This window comes from Salvelinus fontinalis, chromosome 33 (assembly GCF_029448725.1).
Source record: "Salvelinus fontinalis isolate EN_2023a chromosome 33, ASM2944872v1, whole genome shotgun sequence".
Taxonomy (NCBI): domain Eukaryota; kingdom Metazoa; phylum Chordata; class Actinopteri; order Salmoniformes; family Salmonidae; genus Salvelinus; species Salvelinus fontinalis.
In genome coordinates this window covers 49,303,231-49,322,731 of record NC_074697.1, presented here as the reverse complement: position 1 = coordinate 49,322,731, position 19,501 = coordinate 49,303,231, and the positions used below count along the sequence as shown (strand labels likewise).

Sequence of the window (19,501 nt, the reverse complement as noted above, 5' to 3'; positions counted from 1 at the left end):
CTTCAACAGAGGGGATCAAACTGATTCAATACCAATTTACAGAGGCCAGGTCATGAAGGAAAGCTTGGTCATTGTAACAGCTGTTCTCCTCCTCTTCGTCTGAAGAGGAGGAGTAGGGATCGGACCAAAACGCAGCGTTGTATGAAGATGTAACAGCATAACTTTACGTCATCCCCTCGACCCGACACGGGCGCGAACCTGGGACCTTCTGCACACATCAACAACGGTCGCCCACGAAGCGTCGTTACCCATCGCTCCACAAAGGCCGCGGCTCTTGCAGAGCAAGGGGAAACCCTACTTAAGTCTCAGAGCAAGTGACGTAACTGATTGAAATGCTACTAGCGCGTACCCGCTAACTAGCTAGCCATTTCACATCCGTTACACTCACCCCCCTTTCAACCTCCTCCTTTTCCGCAGCAACCAGTGATCCGGGTCAACAGCATCAATGTAACAGTATAACTTTACGTCTTCCCCTCGCCCCGACACGGGCGCGAACCAGGGAACCTCTGCACACATCAACAACGGTTGCCCACGAAGCATCGTTACCCATCGCTCCACAAAGGCCGCGGCCCTTGCAGAGCAAGGGGAAACCCTACTTAAGTCTCAGAGCAAGTGACGTAACTGATTAAAATGCTACTAGCGCGTACCCGCTAACTAGCTAGCCATTTCACATCCGTTACAAAGACATAATGAATTTATTAAACAAGACGAACACTGACACGAAATACACTTGAATAGATTACAAAACAACAAAACGACGTAGACAGACCTGAACATGAGAACTTACAATATAACACGAAGAACGCACGAACAGGAACAGACTAACCAAACGAACGAAAACGAAACAGTCCCGTGTGGTGCGACAGACACCTACACAGGAACACAATCACCCACAAACAAACGGTGTGAACAGGCGACCTTAATATGGTTCTCAATCAGAGGAAATGTCAAACACCTGCCCCTAATTGAGAACCATATCAGGCAACACATTGAACCCAACATAGAAACACATAACATAGACTACCCACCCAGCTCACACCCTGAACATACTAAAGAAATACAAAAACAACGGAAAACAGGTCAGGAACGTGACAGTCATTAAAGTTTTTTAACGAGCGTCTATGCCAAATCAGGACAGGTCGTTTCACTGAGCAGCCATTACGAACGCAGGCTGTAAAACAGTGATCACTAGGGTCATTACAAAAAACACCAGACTGGTACCTATCAGGATTATTTGTGAGGATAACATTGAGGAGAGTAGCCTTTTCTAGGTGCTTGGAGTCATACCTTGTGGGATTGGTAATAATCTGAGAAAGCTTTAGGGAGTCCCATTGCTTTAGGACTTGGTCAGGTGGTTTAAGCATGTCCCAGTTTAGGTCACCTAGCAGGACGAATTCAGACTTAGTGTAAGGGGCCAGGAGAGAGCTTAGGGCAGGTAGGGTTCAGGCCGGTGCTGAAGGAGGACGATAACACCCAGCAACAGACAACGAAGAGCTATTTGAACGTTTAATGCTTAAAACCAGCAAATCAAATTGTTTGGGGACAGACTTGGTAGAGACAACTGAGCACTGAAGGTGATCCTTGGTAATGATTGCCACTCCCCAATCTGTCTTGCTGTCTGGGGATTGTTTATGTACTTTTTCACAGCGTTCCAGCTCCCTCTCAGAATTTATGAAAATCTTTGGGATAAAAATGTAATCTATACGAGAGTAGGTGTTATTGACATTAGAGTAGTATGTTTAGTCCATAGATGAACTATTAGTCTCTCTCCAGATATCTATCAGTCCCATCTCTTTAGTAAGAGAGTTCAACATCTTTGCAGATCTAGGGTTTGTGGTGGGGACTTGAGATGATTTATCCAGGGTTGGGTTGAGGGTACAATTGAAATCTCCAGCCAGCACTCCAAAGGAAACACAATGCTCATTGAACAGGGTTATCCTTTTCAACATAAAAGCAGGAGTATCTGTGTTAGGGGCGTATATGTTTAAGATCGTAACTGGTTGCCCATACAGTGACCCAGTTATCAGAATAAATCTCCCCTCCGGATCAGATATGTTTTTGTCAATTATGAATGGAACATGCTCATGGATAAGTATGGCTGTGCCTCTACAGTTTGATTTGAAAGACGAGAAATACACCTGTCCCACCCAGGCTCTGCAGAGTTTAGCATGTTCGGCATCCCAGAGGTGTAATAGCGCAAGGTCTCTCTTGTAATAGCGCAAGGTCTGCTTTTTCCTTTTTAAGAGCAACGTATCAGTTCCATGTCAGTAGATTTAAGGTACTAGTCAAGGTCATCAAACAGTAATCAAACTCTATTGCAAGTCATCTCTGGGTATAGATGTATCATAGTTACAGTTGATCACATAAAATAAAAAATAAATGGTGTACATAAAATAACAATCTCTGAACACCCCAGCCGAGTTCCCAAACTCGAAATTTCCCGCTGGAATTTCTTTCCCCCTTTATTTAACTAGGCAAGTCAGTCAAGAACAAATTATTATTTACAATGACAGCCTAGGAACAGTGGGTTAACTGCCTTGTTCAGGGGCAGAAAGACAGATTATTGTCAGCTCTGCGATTTGATCTAGCAAACTTTCAGTTACTGGCCCAACACCATAACCACTAGGCTTCCTGCCGCCCCAAATATAAACAGGATAAGGCCATAGGCATAAAATTGACACACTGAGCCTCTCGTTTGGTCTGTAGATGTGTCGACGGGCTATAAATGGTGGAGGCCTATGTGAAAATAATAACTACAAATAATAAAAAAGGGGAAATAAAAGTAGTCTAAAACGTCAGTAGGCCTAGGCTAGGCTATAGGGCCTATCCCTCTCTCAGCTAAAAGACAATAAATACACATTAGAAGGCAATTGGGCACAGTGGTTATCTGGCTGGTGACTATTGTTCATTCGTGCGGTCGAGTGCTGCATGGAAAGACCAGGTTAAGCTGCAGCTGACCCAGAACAGAGTGGCACGTCTTGCTCTTCATTGTGATCAGAGGGCTTGGCTAAGAGTTGAGGAGAAACTGACTGCATCACTTCTTCTTTTTATAAGAAACATTAAAATGTTGAAAATCCCAAATTGTTTCCATAGTCAACATACACACAGCTCTGACACACACACTTACCCCACCAGACATGCCACCAGGGGTCTTTTCACAGTCCCCAAATCCAGAACAAATTCAAGAAAGCGTACAGTATTATATACAGCCAACTCCGTTCCATCTTATATTGCCCAAATAAACAGCAAACATGGTTTCAAAAAACAGATAGATAGTTTGTGTGTATGTATTGATATGTTGGCTACGTGTGCCTTTAAAAAAGAAAATGTCCTTGAGCTGTTCTTGTCTATTAATGTCCTGTATTTTGGCATGTTTTGTGTGGACCCCAGTAAGAGTAGCTGCTGCTTTTGCAACAGCTAATGGGGATCCTAATTAAATACCCCCAAAAATACCATTGATGTCAGGCTCGGGCTCCGAGCTCTTCACGACACCTTCCACATCACTTAACTCGCCCTCATTCACTTCAATTTCACCTCCAGCACTAGGTCTGGCATAGGGCTCACTCTGTTTGCGCTTGACACCAAACTTCTTCAACACACCTCTTTCCTCTTTCTGCCATCTTCAACCGATTCAGACTCAACTTGTGCCTCCCTATTCCCCTTCAACCTTTTTTCCCTCTCTTTTTCACTCCATTCCTCCTCCGAAATCCAGTTAAACGACTCCTTGTGAAAATATTACACTTCTGCATCAATATCTCTTTCTTGCTTCCTTGAGGAATGCCATCTCTACTGCCACTCATTATCATGATTGCAGAATCGCTGATTGGCCACATCTAAATATATTTTTTATCTGGTATAATGGCTTTTGCAACAATTGGATGTGCCTTCCGCCACCTACTGTGCGGGTGGATAATAAAGATCCCAAAAGAAATAAAGCATGTTAAAAAATATTCTTACAAACTATCAGAAAGAAAGTAAAACTAAGCTAAATAAATGTGGTTTTCTGGTCAAATCCAAATTCTAAGCAGGTCTTTACATGGGCTTAGAAGGATCCTGTGAGGGTAGGACATTTTCTGGTGACAGTAGTCCTTGCAGTGCTTCTGCAGTGAAGTCTTGGAGCCCCAAAAACCTTTTCGGCTGCAGATACAATGATGTCCAGCTTCTTGGACTTCTTGGACACTTGTGCAATACAATTAATAACTGTGGCTATAAATGCTACAAAATCAACCTTCTTCACAATGAGTGCATCCGGATCACTTGATTGATAGAAAACATTTGCAACTGGTTGCAGTGCGTCAACCGCCATATCTTCTTCAGCTATTGCTCCTTCAACTCTCTTCACCGTCTCCACATAGGACATCTGCAATACAGCCCTGATCCTTGACACCTGTCACCCTAACAGTGCACTTAAGTCCAGAGTATGATCCCCACCACAGTTGCAATATTTTCCATTCACAGATTCCTCAATAACAAACTTCTCCCGTCTGCAAACATATGACTTGTGGCCATATCTTTCGCAATTCCCACACTGTAGTGGTTTGGACAAAAATGCTCTCACGGCATACCTCACATATCCAAGCTTCACATGTGCAGGTAGAGTCTCCTCAAACAACAACAGTATCAATAGACTTTTCTCCTTCTTTACATTTACCATGCAGGACAGGCAACGTGCTCTGACCACTTGTGGGATTTTCTGAATAAGGGACTCGTCATCTACAGTACCAGTCAAACATTTGGACACACGTACTCATTCAAGGGTTTTTCTTTATTTTTACTATTTTCTACATTGTAGATAATAGTGAAAACATCAAAACTATGAAATAACACATATGGAATCATGTAGTAAAATCAAATCAAATGTATTTATATAGCCCTTCGTACATCAGCTGATATCTCAAAGTGCTGTACAGAAACCCAGCTTAAAACCCCAAACAGCAAGCAATGCAGGTGTAGAAGCACGGTGGCTAGGAAAAACTCCCTAGAAAGGCCAAAACCTAGGAAGAAACCTAGAGAGGAACCAGGTTATGAGGGGTGGCCAGTCCTCTTCTGGCTGTGCCGGGTGGAGATAATATTAGAACATGGCCAAGATGTTCAAATGTTCATAAATGACCAGCATGGTCAAATAATAATAATCACAGTAGTTGTCGAGGGTGCAGCAAGTCAGCACCTCAGGAGTAAATGTCAGTTGGCTAGTAACCACAAAAGTGTTAAACAAATCAAAACATATTTATATTTGAGATTCTTCAAAGTAGCCACCCTTTGGTCTTGCTGACAGCTATGCACACTCTTGACATTCTCTCAATTAACAGGTTTGCCTTGTTAAAAGTTAATTTGTGGAATTTCTTTCCTTAATGCATTTCAGCCAATCAGTTGTGCTGTGACAAGGTAGGGGTTGTATTCAGAAGATAGCCCTATTTGGTAAAAAAACAAAGTCCATATTATGGAAAGAGCAGCTCAAATAAGCAAAGAGAAATGACAGTCCATCATTACTTTGACATGAAGGTTAGTCAATACGGAAAATTTCAAGAACTTTGAACGTTTCTTCAATTGCAGTTGTTAAAACCATCAAGCCCTATGATGAAACTGGCTCTCATGAGGACCGCCACAGGAAAGGAAGACCCAGAGTTACCTCTGCAGAGGATAAGTTCATTGGTTACCAGCTTCAGAAATTGCAGCCCAAATAAATGCGTTCAAGAGTTCAAGTAACAGACACATCTCAACATCAACTGTTCAGAGGAGACTGCATGAACCAGGACTTCATGGTCGAATTGCTGCAAAGAAACCACTACTAATGGACTCCAATAACAAGAAGAGACTTGCTTGGGCCAAGAAACACGAGCAATGGACATTAGACTGGTGGAAATCTGTCCTTTGGTCTGATGAGTCCAAATGTGAGATTTTTGTTTCCAACCGCCGTGTCTTTGTGAGACGCAGAGTAGGTGAATGGATGATCTCAGCATGTGTGGTTCCCACCGTGAAGCATGGAAGAGGTGTGATGGTGTAGGGGTGCTTTTCTGGTGACAATGTATGTGATATATTTAGAATTCAAGGCACACTTAACTAGCATGGCTACCACAGAATTCTGCAGCGATATGTCATCCCATCTGGTTTACGCTTAGTGGGACAATCATTTGTTTTTCAACAGGACAATGACCCAACACACCTCCAGGCTGTGTAAGGGCTATTTGACCAAGAAGGAGAGTGATGTAGTGCTGCATCAGCTGACTAAACCTCCACAATCACCCGACCTCAACCCAATTGAGATGGTTTGGGATTAGTTGGACCGCAGAGTGAAGGAAAAGCAGCCAACAAGTGCTCAGCATATACTGGAACTCCTTCAAATCTGTTGGAGAAGCATTCCAGATGAAGCTGGTTGAGAGAATGCCAAGCTACTTTGAAGAATCTCAAATGTTAAATATATTTTGACTGGTACTGTAAATCATTCAAGACTCCAGATATACTATAACTTCTTTGGCAGGTACCCTACCCCGAAGATGCAGGTAACTTCCAACGTGGGCAGTTTTGCCAGACCAGTGCTCCCTTCTTCTGTTCTTCATTTGCACAATTAACCAAAACAAGATCTCTTCTAGTCACCTTGATTGAATCAACCTTTCCCACTGCTCTCTTCACAGTCCTCGATAGTACAAATTGATCTCCCAAATGAACCTCCTTGTCCAAAAAACGCACTCCAACAAGAAATGCATTATTGGACCAATCTGTGTCTTCCACTATAACTTTTGTTTGTTTTGTTCCATTCTTTGATTTCACCATTTTCCATTCACTGTCACAAACTTCACTTTCCGCACTTTCAGATTGAAGCAACATTTCTTGTTCCGCCGCCATCTTGCTCACTGTGACTCATACAAACCCCTACTGACCATCTCAATATTCCAAAGTGCCCTTTCTTATGTCCTTAATCCTTCCTGTACTAATGTAGAGAATTATTAATCACATATAGTAATTCAAATAAAATCCACCAAATAACCTATATGCACCTTCCTTAACTATTCATTACATAATAGCCTACTGAAATATGCATGTCCTTACAGTTATATATTGATAGCTTTTTGGCACGTTACAAGGTACGCAAACAAGAATGATTATATATCCTCCTGATAATGTGCAGTCTGTAGTAGGGTGTCCCTTGGGGGTATCCGTACCTATGTATGACATGCGAGGGTTAGGTTAGCAAACATGCTGGAGCTAGAACCTCGTTGTCGTGCGTCCTTATTTTAGATAATACTACATGGTGTCAGAAGTTGTCAGAAGTGGTTTTAAAATTCACATAAACGTGAAGGACGTACCAAGTAAATCATACATTCAGTCTGTTTCAAAGCAGGGAGGGCACGTTGTTGGAGATAAAACAGCGCATTTCATTATTATCCTAGCTAACGAGCAAGGACTACTGCTAAGCAACATGTTGCAAGAGGAAGAAGCTGGCGGGATTTCAGGGTTTGCGACTCCAAGTTCAACGGGCTCTGGCGCAAACACGGACAGGCCAGTGGCTAGTGCTGACGGATTTCGCATTAGTCCCCCGGAGAATTTTGATTGTATGGACATTCAAAACTGGCCAAAAAGGATCAGGCGCTTTGAAAGGTACAGGGTAGCATCAGGCTTAAACGTGAAAAATTAAGCATTTCAAGTTAATACACTGATCTACTCTATGGGTGATGAAGCCGAGGATATATTAAATGCTTCAACGTTGACTGAGGAAGAGAAATTTAACTACAGTGCCGTTAAAGACTGTTTTGAAACGCATTTTGTAGGAAGACACAACATTTGAGAGTGTTAGGTTTAACATGCGCAAACAGGAGCAGGGTGAAACCACCGACAGTTTTATCAGAGCTGTTCACAAACTAGCAGAACATTGTCCGTTTGGCGCGCTCAGGGAAGAGCTGATCCGAGATCGGGTTGTAGTGGGAATAAGAAATATATCACTTTCTGAAAAGTTACAGCTGGATTCCCAGCTTACTTTGTCCAAAGCTGTAAACCAGGTTAGGCAGAGTGAGACAGTAAAAAGACAGCAGATGATGCTGCGCGACAGCAGCTCCTTGCAGAGCGAAGAGAGGGAGGAAATAAATGCATTTTCATACGCTAAAAACAGAGGGGAACATAGAACAGAGACAGACGTGGAGAAAACAATCACAGACAGCACCAGTAGCTATTTCTAGTGTTTGTCGCAAATGTGGGAAATCCCCTTAACACATTTGGAAGGATTGCCCAGCAAAGGATGCAGGAAATGTCACAGGAGAGGACACTTTTCAGCTGTCTGTCGATTAAAGCAAATGCATGAGGTCTCAGAGGAGGTACAGCAGGACAGCATCTTTCTGGGAGAAGTAAGGGAAAACAAGCCTGGCATTCAGACATTAAACTCAATGGGGAGGTTGTGTCATTTAAACTATACACTGGGGCAGTAGTGACAGCTATCCCAACTAGGCTGTGTAGCTATAGCGGAGATGGCCCTTTTACCAGTGGTAGGGCAGTTGGTGATTAGACTGGAGAGTAAAGACAAAAGTGCCATGCAGCCTGTCTTCGTCATTGACTCTCTAGCCAGACCGTTGCTGGGGCTGCCAGCAATTGAAGCATTGCAACTCATTGAGAGAGTGAGCGAACTGGAGGACCCAGGTGAGGTTTTCAAAAATAAATTCCCACAAGTGTTTTCTGGTCTAGGAAGGATAGAAGGTGACTACAAAATCCGCCTGAAAGAGGATGCTGGTCTGAGTACTCAGATTGCCAAATTGGTGGCCCAGTGTGAGGTCTGTACAAAATGTCAACCTTGTCATCCGGAGCCAATGATGACAACGGAGCTGCCAAAACGGCCATGGCAAAAGGTAGGCGCAGATATGTTCTATTGGAAAAATGACACTTATCTGCTAGTGGTAGATTACTATTCAAGATACATTGAAATAGCAAAGACACCCATAACCACATCAGCTCGTGTTATCAATGGATTAAAGTCAACATTTTTTCCAGGGAAGGGGTTGCTGAGGTCCTGGTTACAGATAACGCTCCCAAGTTCTCTGCAAGCTCCTTTTCTGTTTATGCCGCAGAATATGACTTGACACATGTGACCAGTAGCCCCTACCATGCACAGAGTAATGGTGAGGCAGAGATAGCTGTGAAAACAGTCAAGGGACTGCTGAAAAAGAACAAGAATTCATACAGGGCTCTGTTAGCTTACAGAGTTACACCATGGGCCGTCGCCTGCCGAGCTCCTGATGGGCAGGAGGCTGCGTTCCCCATTGCCTGTCTCGCCGGCTCAGCTTAAACCCTGATGGCCTAACAGGAAGGCCTTCACTGAGAGGGACAAACGGCTGAAACAAACACAAACTGGAGACTTTAATCGGAGACACCATGCTACGGTGAGGCCAGAGCTGACCTAAGGTCAACGTGTGTGGATTACAAACTCAAAGACACCAGCAATAGTGCGGAGGAAAGCGGATGCCCCACGCTCCTACGTGGTGGACACAGGCTCAGAAGAGCTACGAAGGAACAAAACACACCTCAGAGCTCTTCCAGCTCTACCAGCCACACAGACTGAGGCCACAGAAAATGCACAAAAAGAGGGTGAAGGAAAGAGAATGCTCACAGAGCCACAAGCGCGCCCAAAAAGGGATGTGAAGCCACCAGAGTGGCCGAAAGACTATGTTACGTGAAGAGAAAACATACTGTTGGGGACCATACCCAGCAAAAAGAGACTGTACCTAAGTTAATGTTCATACTGTGTGATTTAATGCTTTCATACTGTTTCAGGATGGGAAGTAGCATGTTAGAGAATAATACTGGTTTCCAAATTGCATTTCAGTTATGCTTCAGTGGTTATGTATGTTGAGTTCTTGTTCATGGGAGAGGGGAAGATGTAGTAGGATGTCCCGAGGGGGTATCCGTACCTATGTATGACATGCGAAGGTTAGGTTAGCAAACATGCTGGAGCTAGAACCTCGTTGTCGTGCGTCCTTATTTTAGATAATACTACAGTCAACACTGCACTAGGACTGTTGTCCAAAACGGGTGTTAGTTGCAGAAGTAATAAATAAAGAATACAAGTTGGATTGGGAGAACGTGATGAAAGATGTGATAAACAGATAATTGCAAGAGAGAACAATGTCCATGTCAATCAAGCATATTTGTAACAAAGTCAAAGTTCACTGCCTGCCATAAACAGCCGGTGGACACGTATACACACTCCCTGAAAACGTTTCACATTACAGGGTCAGGAACATAGTTTGTTCATGTAGACTCGAGCTGCTCTCTGGTAGATTTAACAGCAAGACCCTATTGACATTGCCTGTGATTTTGAGCAGTAGGCCTCTCTACCAACCAGAGGACCCAAAATTCCAGGAGGACACAAAAGTACGAAAATATGCCTCCAAGTTTGACAGCTGCGCTGCAAGAGTGGGAAAGTCTAGAGAAAGAGTATCATCAGACTCAGGTGAGATTTCAGATCCTATTCTAATACAAATCAAATGTTATTTGTCACATGCGCCGAATACAACGGGTGCAGACTACCTTGAAACGCTTACTTACACAGTTACGTAGTGTTACATACAGTAATCACAGTGGTTCATCAAGAAGGAAGATGCATTAGAATAGATGTAATAGGCTATACATTATTGTCAGTATCTTCTATATTGATATGATGATATTTAACATTTCTTTACTAGGAGAGCCACCGGCTATACTTGCAGAAACTAGATGAAGTTTCCAAGCTGCAGAGTAATTGCTCTTTGTCTATCGCCCGCCAGCGGAGTAGACTGAAGGACATGTCTCAGTTAATGAAGAAGTAAGTTAATGCACGCGCTCACACACACACACCTTCGCTCTCCTTCTCTCGCTTTCTCTAAACGGTTTCATGCACCCTAACACATTGTTTTTCAAGGCCCGCTATCCATCCTTTTGTAAACAGATGCAATAAGGAGAGACTGACAGAGGAGGATGTAAAAACCTTGGATGAAATCAAGGAGCACATCAAGGCAAGACCCAACACTTTCTTTGAAATGGAGGCTTTCCTTCCAAAGAAAAATGGGTATGAGTGTCACTACATTAAAAACATTATTTCACAGGTCTCAGGGGAGGGACATGTGAAAGAGTTGTTGGCTGTTTTCCTATTCTGAGGATTTATACATTTCAATGGCTAGTTAAATAAAATAATTCTCATTCATATCTCACAAACTGCAGGCTGTATCTCAATCTTGTTCTGGGCAATGTAAGTGTGACTCTTCTGAGCAAACAGTCAAAGTAAGTAGCTTCCACTTCAATGGATTTGCTAACTCTTAGAAATGTGAACATACTGTATACTTCTTATCTAGTGACCCATAAACCGATTTGTCATTCTATTCCAAATGTCCCCATCAGATGGAGCTGATAATTGACAAATCATGAATCATCTTCAGCAGATGGCAACAGAGTGACTTTGCATGATTAGTCGAAATGTTTCTTCCTCCTCAGATTTGCCTACAAAGATGAATATGAGAAATTCAAGCTGTACCTCACAGTTATACTGATCCTATTCGCCTTCATGTGTTATTTCTTTGTGAGCTACAGGTAAGCTTGAATAGCTAGGAATAAGCCCACAATATTTTCATAATTGTGACTTGACAGCAAATGAAAAGTTTTATTCCAACACTATACAGTGTATATCCATTTTCAGAATTGGATATACTGTCTAGTGTCTGAATCTCTCTCTGTGTGTTTGTGTGCGCGCATGTTTGTTTGTGTGTCTGTACCCTGTCTAGATTTGTTGACGCAATCCTCAATTTCTTGCTGGTGTGGTACTACTGCACCCTCACCGTACGGGAGAGCATCCTCATCAGCAACGGGTCCAGGTAAGGCCCGTCAGTCTTCAGACCTAATCCCTGGCTAGAGATACATTCTTACACTGCTCAACCGTAAATTACTTTGACAAAATAGTAACTACTGCCTCCCGAGTGGCCCAGCGGTCACTACAGACCCGGGTTCGAGACCCATGAGGCCCAGCGTCGTCCGGGTTAGGGGAGGGTTTGGCCGGCCGGGATGTCCTTGTCCCATCACGCTCTAGCGACTCCTGTGGCGGGCCGGGAGCATGCACGCTGACACAGACGCCAGTTGTACGGTGTTTCCTCTGACACATTGGTGTGGCTGGCTTCCAGGATAAGAGGGCAGTGTGTCAAGAAGCAGTGTGGCTTGGCAGGGTCGTGTTTCGGAGGACTTATGGCTCTCGACCTTCACCTCTCCCGAGTCCGTACGGGAGTTGCAGCGATGGGATAAGACTTATTTTTGTAACTCCAATTGGGGAGAAGTTAAAAATATATATATATATCAAATAGTAACTACTACAGTATGATGCATTTATATAAGTACTCACTCTTCATATTTGCCTATTCTGATTATTTTCTTGTTGTATTTGGTTGATGTTTCAGGATCAAAGGCTGGTGGGTTTTCCACCATTACGTCTCAGCCTTTCTGTCTGGAGTCATGCTGACATGGTGAGCAAACTCAGGAAGCGCTTGTTGCCAATAGTTGATCACACACCAACCACACTAGGTTTTTTCATAGGCAGTTTCCATTTCAAGCAAGGGTATGATAGATGGCAAACAATAGAATCCGGTTTGCATCCAGTTTCTATTCCTTGTCAATATTTTAAGTTGATTTACTGCAGTGGGCTAAATCAGGGTCACACTTAGTGTTTCTTGGTAGTCTTGAACAAATCGACTTTGAAACAAAAGTATACACCTCACACACATGGCTATGGGCTTAAAAAAAGAAGACACCTGTACCATGTCAGATATAGAGTTGAAGTGTATTCCAGTTTGAGTTTGCATCCCAATATTACACTTTATATACATCACAGAAGATTGAAATGTAACAAAACCGTTTGATATAGAAACACCGAATTTATTTAAATAATGTTTATTAATTACGAAATTATGAAAAATATTACTAACATTCCACCCATGAGGCCACTAGAGGACGATCTAGACATTTGACTGCAGGAAAGGGGTACGCACTTTTCACAACACTCGAAAGTCACTTAACATACACAAGAAAATCAGCAGGAAATAAAGCAATAAGATTACATAAGTAAGTACAGTACCAGTCAAAAGTTTGGACACACCTACTCATTCAAGGGGTTTTTAAAATAATTTTTTTATGATTGCATATGTGTTATTTCATAGTTTTGACGTCTTCACTATTATTCTACAATGTAGAAAATAGTAAAAATGAAGAAAAACCCTTGAATGAATAGTTGTGTCCAAACTTTTGACTGGCACTGTATATAAAAGTGCACTAAACATGAGGACAGGCTGACCATGGAGAACACTAAACATGATGACAGACTAACCAGGGAAGTGAACTGGACAGAAGATAAAAGCTAAGACAACAGAGAATCTGGGTAAGCCTGTGTGAAGGTGTGGATAGGTGTATGGATTGTGGGGTCCTGACGTGGCGAGGGAGTTCCAGAGTTGGGGAACTACAGCTCTAAAAGCCTGGTCTCCCATGGAGCGGAGCGTGGTGTGAAGGATGGTGAGGGGGCCAGTGTCCGAGGAGCGCAGTGAACATGTGGGAGTGTAGGGATGCAGGAGGTCAGTAAGGTATGTGGGCGCCAGTCCAGTGAGTGCTTTGTAGGTGAGCATTAGCAATATAAAGATGATCCTGTATTAAACTGTTAGGGGGTGAAGTTCAACAGTATACAGTATATAATACAGTACACTGTATTTAAAAGTCATTGTCTGATGTCTCTTAGGCCTGATGGATACCTGTACCAGAATTTCAGGAACCAATTCCTCGCCTTCTCTTTGTATCAAAGTAAGCTTTCGTACTTAAAAAACAAGGAATACATTAGTGTTACAACAATTACAAGTAATTGTCTAGTTAAAAAAAATGGCAACCACTTTTTTGTGTGTGTGTCACATCACAGGCATGGTTCACTGTATGCAGTACTACTATCAGAGCGGCTGTCTGTACAGACTAAGAACCCTGGGAGAAAGACACAACATGGACCTGACTGTGGGTGAGACACAATGTAATAACTACAATGACCCTCCATGTTATAGCTACATAGTTACAGATACATTTGAGATACATGTGTTTACGTCTACACTGTGTCCATCTATCTTTTAGAAGGATTTCAGTCCTGGATGTGGCAAGGGCTGACATTTCTTCTGCCCTTCCTGTTTTTTGGTCATGTGAGTATGGGATCTGGCTGTGGGATTCGTCTCAACTCAGCATTAGTTGAGCTGGAGTTAGTTTGCTTTGTCACATATATAATGCTGAGTCACATTGAGGCTACTTTGTTGTTGCATAGGGATTGCATAATAAATCACACATACAGTGCCTACAAAATGTAATCACACCCCTTGACATTTTGTTGTTTTACAAAGTGGGATTAAAATGGATTTCATTGTCACTTTTGGTAAATCTACACGAAAATGTGAATATTTATAAAACATTAATGTAAAATAAAACACATCTTGATGAGAGAAATCAAATGTTATTGGTCACGTACACATATTTTGCAGATGTTATCGCAGGTGCAGCAAAATTATTGTGTTTCTAGCTCCAACTGTCACGTCCTGACCATAGAAGCCTTTATTTTCTATGGTGGAGTAGGTCAGGGCGTGACTGGGGGGTTAGTCTAGTTTATATTTTCTATGTGGGGTTCTAGGTTGTTTTTTCTATGTTGGGGTTTTGGTATGATTCCCAATTAGAAGCAGCTGGCTATTGTTGTCTCTAATTGGGGATCATACTTAAGTAGCATTTTTTCAACCTGTGGGTTATGGGATATTGTTTATGTTTTGAGTTAGTGTTGTAGTCACGGTTTGTTGTTTGTTAGTTTATTGTTTTGTCTTTGCTAAGTTTCACTTCTTTATTAAATTATGTGGAACTCAACATACGCTGCGCCTTGGTCCGTTTCTACGAACGGTCGTGACACCAACAGTGCAGTAATACCTAACAATACAATATGCACAAATCCCCAAAATAAAAAAGGAATAATTATAAGGATGAGCAATGTTAGAGTCCAGAATATGAATATATACAGTTGAAGTCGGAAGTTTACATACACCATAGCCAAATACGTTTAAACTCAGTTTTTCACAATTCCTGACATTTAATCCTAGTAAAAATTCCGTCTTAGGTCAGTTAGGATCACCACTTTATTTTAAGAATGTGAAATGTCAGAATAATAGTAAAGCGAATGATTTATTCCAGCTTGTATTTCTTTCATCATATTCCCAGTGGGTCAGAAGTTTACATACACTCAATTAGTATTTGGTAGCATTGCCTTTAAATTGTTTAACTTGGGTGAAACGTGTCGGGTAGCCTTCCACAAGCTTCCCACAATAGGTTGGGGGAATTTTGGCCCATTCCTCCTGACAGAGCTGGTGTAACTGAGTCAGGTTTGTAGGCCTCCTTGCTCGCACACGCTTTTTCAGTTCTGCCCACAATTTTTCAATAGGATTGAGGTCAGGGTTTTGTGATGGACACTCCAATAGCTTGACTTTGTTGTCTTTCAGCTATTTTGCCACAACTTTGGAAGTATGCCTGGGGTCATTGTCCATTTGGAAGACCCATTTGTGACCAAGCTTTACCTTCCTAACTGATGTCTTGAGATGTTGCTTCAATATATCCAAATAATTTTCTGTCCTCATGATGCCATCTATTTTGTGAAGTGCACCAGTCCCGCCTGCAGCAAAGCACCCCCACAACATGATGCTGTCACCCCCGTGCTTCACGGTTGGGATGGTGTTCTTCAGCTTGCAAGCGTCCCCGTTTTTCCTCCAAACATAACGATGGTCATTATGGCCAAACAGTTCTATTTGTACTGGGATTGATTTGTACTTTTCGCACCAAAGTACGTTCATCTCTAGGAGACAGAACACATCTCCTTCCTGAGCTGTATGACGGCTGCATGGTCCCATGGTGTTTATAACAGATGAACATGGTACCTTCAGGCATTTGGAAATTGCTCCCAAGGATGAACCAGACTTGTGGAGGTCTACAATTTGTTTTCTGAGGTCTTGGCTGACTTCTTTTGATTTTCTCATAAAGTCAAGCAAAGAGGCGCTGAGTTTGAAGGTCGGCCTTGAAATACATTCACAGGTACACCTCCAATTGACTCAAATTATGTCAAATAGCCTATCAGAAGTTTCTAAAGCCATGACATAATTTTCTGGAATTTTGCACGCTGTTTAAAGGCACAGTCAACTTAGTGTATGTAAACGTCTGACCCACTGGAATTGTGATAGTGAGTTATAAGTAAAATAATCTGTCTGTAAACAATTGTTGGAAAAATAACTTGTGTCATGCACAAAGTAGATGTCCTGACCAACTTGCCAAAACTACAGTTTGTTGACAAGAAATTTGTAGAGTGTTTGAAAAACGAGTTTTAATGACTTTAACCTAAGTGTATGTAATCTTCCAACTTCAACTGTATGTATATTATGTGTGTGTATAGACATTACGGGCAGTATATGAATAGAAAAGATGTGTACAGTAGTAGTTATATAGGATGAGCCTTGACTAGAATTCAGTATATACATATGAAGAGGGTAAAACAGTGTGCAAACATTATTAAAGTTACCAGTGTTCAATGACTATGTACATAGGGCAGCAAGTATTCACCCCCCTAAGACAATACATTAGAAACATATTTGGCAGTAATTACAACTGTGGCTCTTTTTGGGTAAGTATAATGACACAGAACCAGATGCAGACACAGGAGGCAGATGGTTTGAGTCTCTGATATTTATTGAACAACAAAGGGCAGGCAAGAGGCAGGTTGAAGACAGGCAAAAGTTAATAAACCAGGTCAGAGTTCCAAATGGTACAGGCCGGCAGGCAGGCTCAAGTTCAGGGCAGGCGGGCTTAGTCTCAGGGCAGGCAAGATGTCAGAACCAGGAGGACTAGGAAAAACAGAGACTAGGCAAAACCATGAGCTCGAGAAAAACACGCTGGTAAGCTTACCAAGACAAGACGAACTGGCAACAGAACAGAGAACACAGGTATAAATACACTGGGGATAATGGGGAGGATGGGTGACACCTGGAGGGGGTGGAGACAAGCACAAAGACAGGTGAAACAGATCAGGGTGTGACAGGTAAGTCTAAGAGCTTTGCACACCAGGATTGTACAATGTTTGCCCATTATTCATTAAAAAATTCTTCAAGCTATGTTAAGTTGGTTGTTGATCATTGCTAAATAAAGACATGTTTAAGGTTTGCCATAGATTTTCAAGCTGATTTAAGTTACAACTGTAACTAGGCCACTCAGGAACATTTAACGTCATCTTGGTAAGATTCTTTACGATTTTTAACATTTAACGTCATCCAGTGTAGATTTGGCCTTGTGTTTTAGGTTATTGTCCTGCTGAAAGGTGATTTCGTCTCCCAGTGTCTGTTGTAAAGAAGACTGAAGCAGGTTTTCTTCTAAGATTTTGCCTGTGCTTAGCAGCCACCCCATGCTTGAAAATATGAAGAATGGTACTCAGTGATGTGTTGTGTTGGATTTACCCAAACATAACACTTTGTATTCAGGACAAAAAGTTAATTTCTTTGTCAATTTTTTTGCAGCATTACTTAAGTTTCTTGTTGCAAACAGGATGCATGTTTTTGAAAATGTTTATTATGTACAGACTTTTCACTCTGTCATTTAGGTTAGTATTGTGGAGTAACTACAATGTTGTTGTTCCATCCTCAGTTTTCTCATATCACAACCATTAGCCTCATGGTGAAATCCTTGAGCAGTTTCCTTCCTCTCCGGCAACTGAGTTAGGAAGGTATCTTTATAGTGACTGGGTGTATTGATTCACCATCCAAAGCCTAATTAATAACTTCACTATGCTCAAAGGGCATTTTTTTAACACATCTACCAATTGGTGACCTTCTTTGCGAGGCATTGAAAAACCTCCCTGGTCTTTGGTTGAATCTGTGCTTGAAATTCACTGCTCAAATGAGATATTTGTATGTGTGTGGTACAGAGATGGGGTAGTTATTCAATAATAGTGGTTTTCATTGTTTTTTTAAACACAGAATAAGTCCATGCAACTTATTCTGTGATTTGTTAAGCACAGTTTCTCCTGAACTTATTTAGGCTTGCCATAAGAAAGGGGTTGAATACTTGACTCAAGACATTTCAGTTGAGTTTATTCATGTCAAACATTTTCTTCAAACAAAATTCCACCTTGACATTATGTGTAGGCCAGTGACACAGTCTCAATTTAATCCATTTTAAATTCAGGCTGCAACACAACAAAATTTGGAAAAAGTCAAGGGGTGTGAATACTTTCTGAAGGCACTGTAAATCTTCAGTCATATTGTAGAGTTATGCTCTATCATGTTTTAGTGGCTCCTGAACCAGACCTGGGTTTCAAACTTGAAAGAATTATTTCAAATACTTTATCTGTGCATGTTTTAACTTGCCTGGCTTTAATAAACAAATAGAAAAGTCCTAAAACTGCTAAGCCTGCACACCGGGAACTCCAGGCAAACTCAAGCATGTGCTCCCCAAAAAATGTCAAGTATTTTTCAAATATTTGAACCCAGGTCTGCCCTGAACATTTTGTTGACCTAGCACTTGGTATTGTGTGTGTGTGTGTGTGTGTGAAGTACATAAGTGATGTTTTGTGTTGCAGTTTTGGCAACTCTACAACGGGCTCTCTCTGTTCAGGATGGCTCGGCTCCCAGACTGTAAAGAGTGGCAGGTCAGTGTGCCCCCAGACAGCTTTCCTGATAGACATATTCTTTGCTCCATTCACACCCTAAAGTGATTCAGTTGATAATGGTAAAGAGGGCCTCATGTCTTAGCAATGTTAATGTGTGAACAGGACATGGGGCTTGTACATAAAGTGATTGATTTATTAAACGTATTATGCCCTTTTGATTATAGTCTCCCATCCATAAAAGCAGACAAGCCATCCAGTTTTCTATTATATAATTATAAAAAAGCTGTCTTCCCCATCTTATGCCAGTTTTCACAATTTCTGCTGTCATTCTAGGTCTCAATGTGTGGAATCTCTTTCCTCATTCTGTTCATGGGCAACTTCCTCACTACTGTTGCAGTAGTCCGCACCAAGCTCAAGAGCAAGGACCAGGCAAAACCCAAGGGTCAGTGAGATGAAGAGGATACACAGAAACTGCATCCACTGGTTCATCCCATAGGAGCATCTCCGGAACATTTCTATAATCATGGCTCATTTACTAGTGATAGACGATCATGGGCAGTATTCAATGATCCTCTACTTTGGTTGCTTTGGGGTTGCTACTGTTTGTGAATTGGTTAAATATGAAGATAGTTTCTGCTCAATATACTAATTGCACAGCATTTCAGCATGTTTATGGTGTGATTTAGACATTTTAGGAAAATTACTACTAAATAAAAAGGATAGCAGAATAGTCACAGTGTGATTGTGCAATAACATGGCCTCTTATTTCTAAAATAATAAATTATATACTGTGGACCTATCTCATACCCCATCTTCAGATGTGTGTGTGTGTGAGAGATACCACATGGCATGACAGATTGT

At 41.8% G+C, this 19,501-nt stretch overlaps 1 protein-coding gene across 3 annotated transcripts; it reads left to right on the top strand.

The window, feature by feature from the left end:
- Nucleotides 1-2,239: 2,239 nt before the first annotated feature.
- On the top strand, nt 2,240-19,446 carry LOC129832465 (ion channel TACAN-like). 3 transcript variants are annotated; one of them, XM_055896552.1, is made up of 13 exons: nt 2,240-7,596; nt 8,671-10,432; nt 10,665-10,783; nt 10,907-11,026; nt 11,179-11,238; nt 11,449-11,544; nt 11,736-11,825; nt 12,399-12,464; nt 13,724-13,785; nt 13,898-13,990; nt 14,101-14,165; nt 18,611-18,679; nt 18,974-19,446. In XM_055896552.1, the coding sequence occupies exons 2-13, from the start codon at nt 10,364-10,366 to the stop codon at nt 19,088-19,090; spliced, it is 1,026 nt and encodes a 341-aa protein (XP_055752527.1). In that variant the 5' UTR covers nt 2,240-7,596; nt 8,671-10,363; the 3' UTR covers nt 19,091-19,446. The 3 variants fall into 3 exon arrangements, with proteins under 3 accessions (XP_055752527.1, XP_055752526.1, XP_055752525.1); XM_055896551.1 differs by having other exon boundaries at nt 2,240-8,831; nt 8,974-10,432; XM_055896550.1 differs by having other exon boundaries at nt 2,240-10,432.
- The last annotated feature ends 55 nt before the right edge of the window (nt 19,447-19,501 follow it).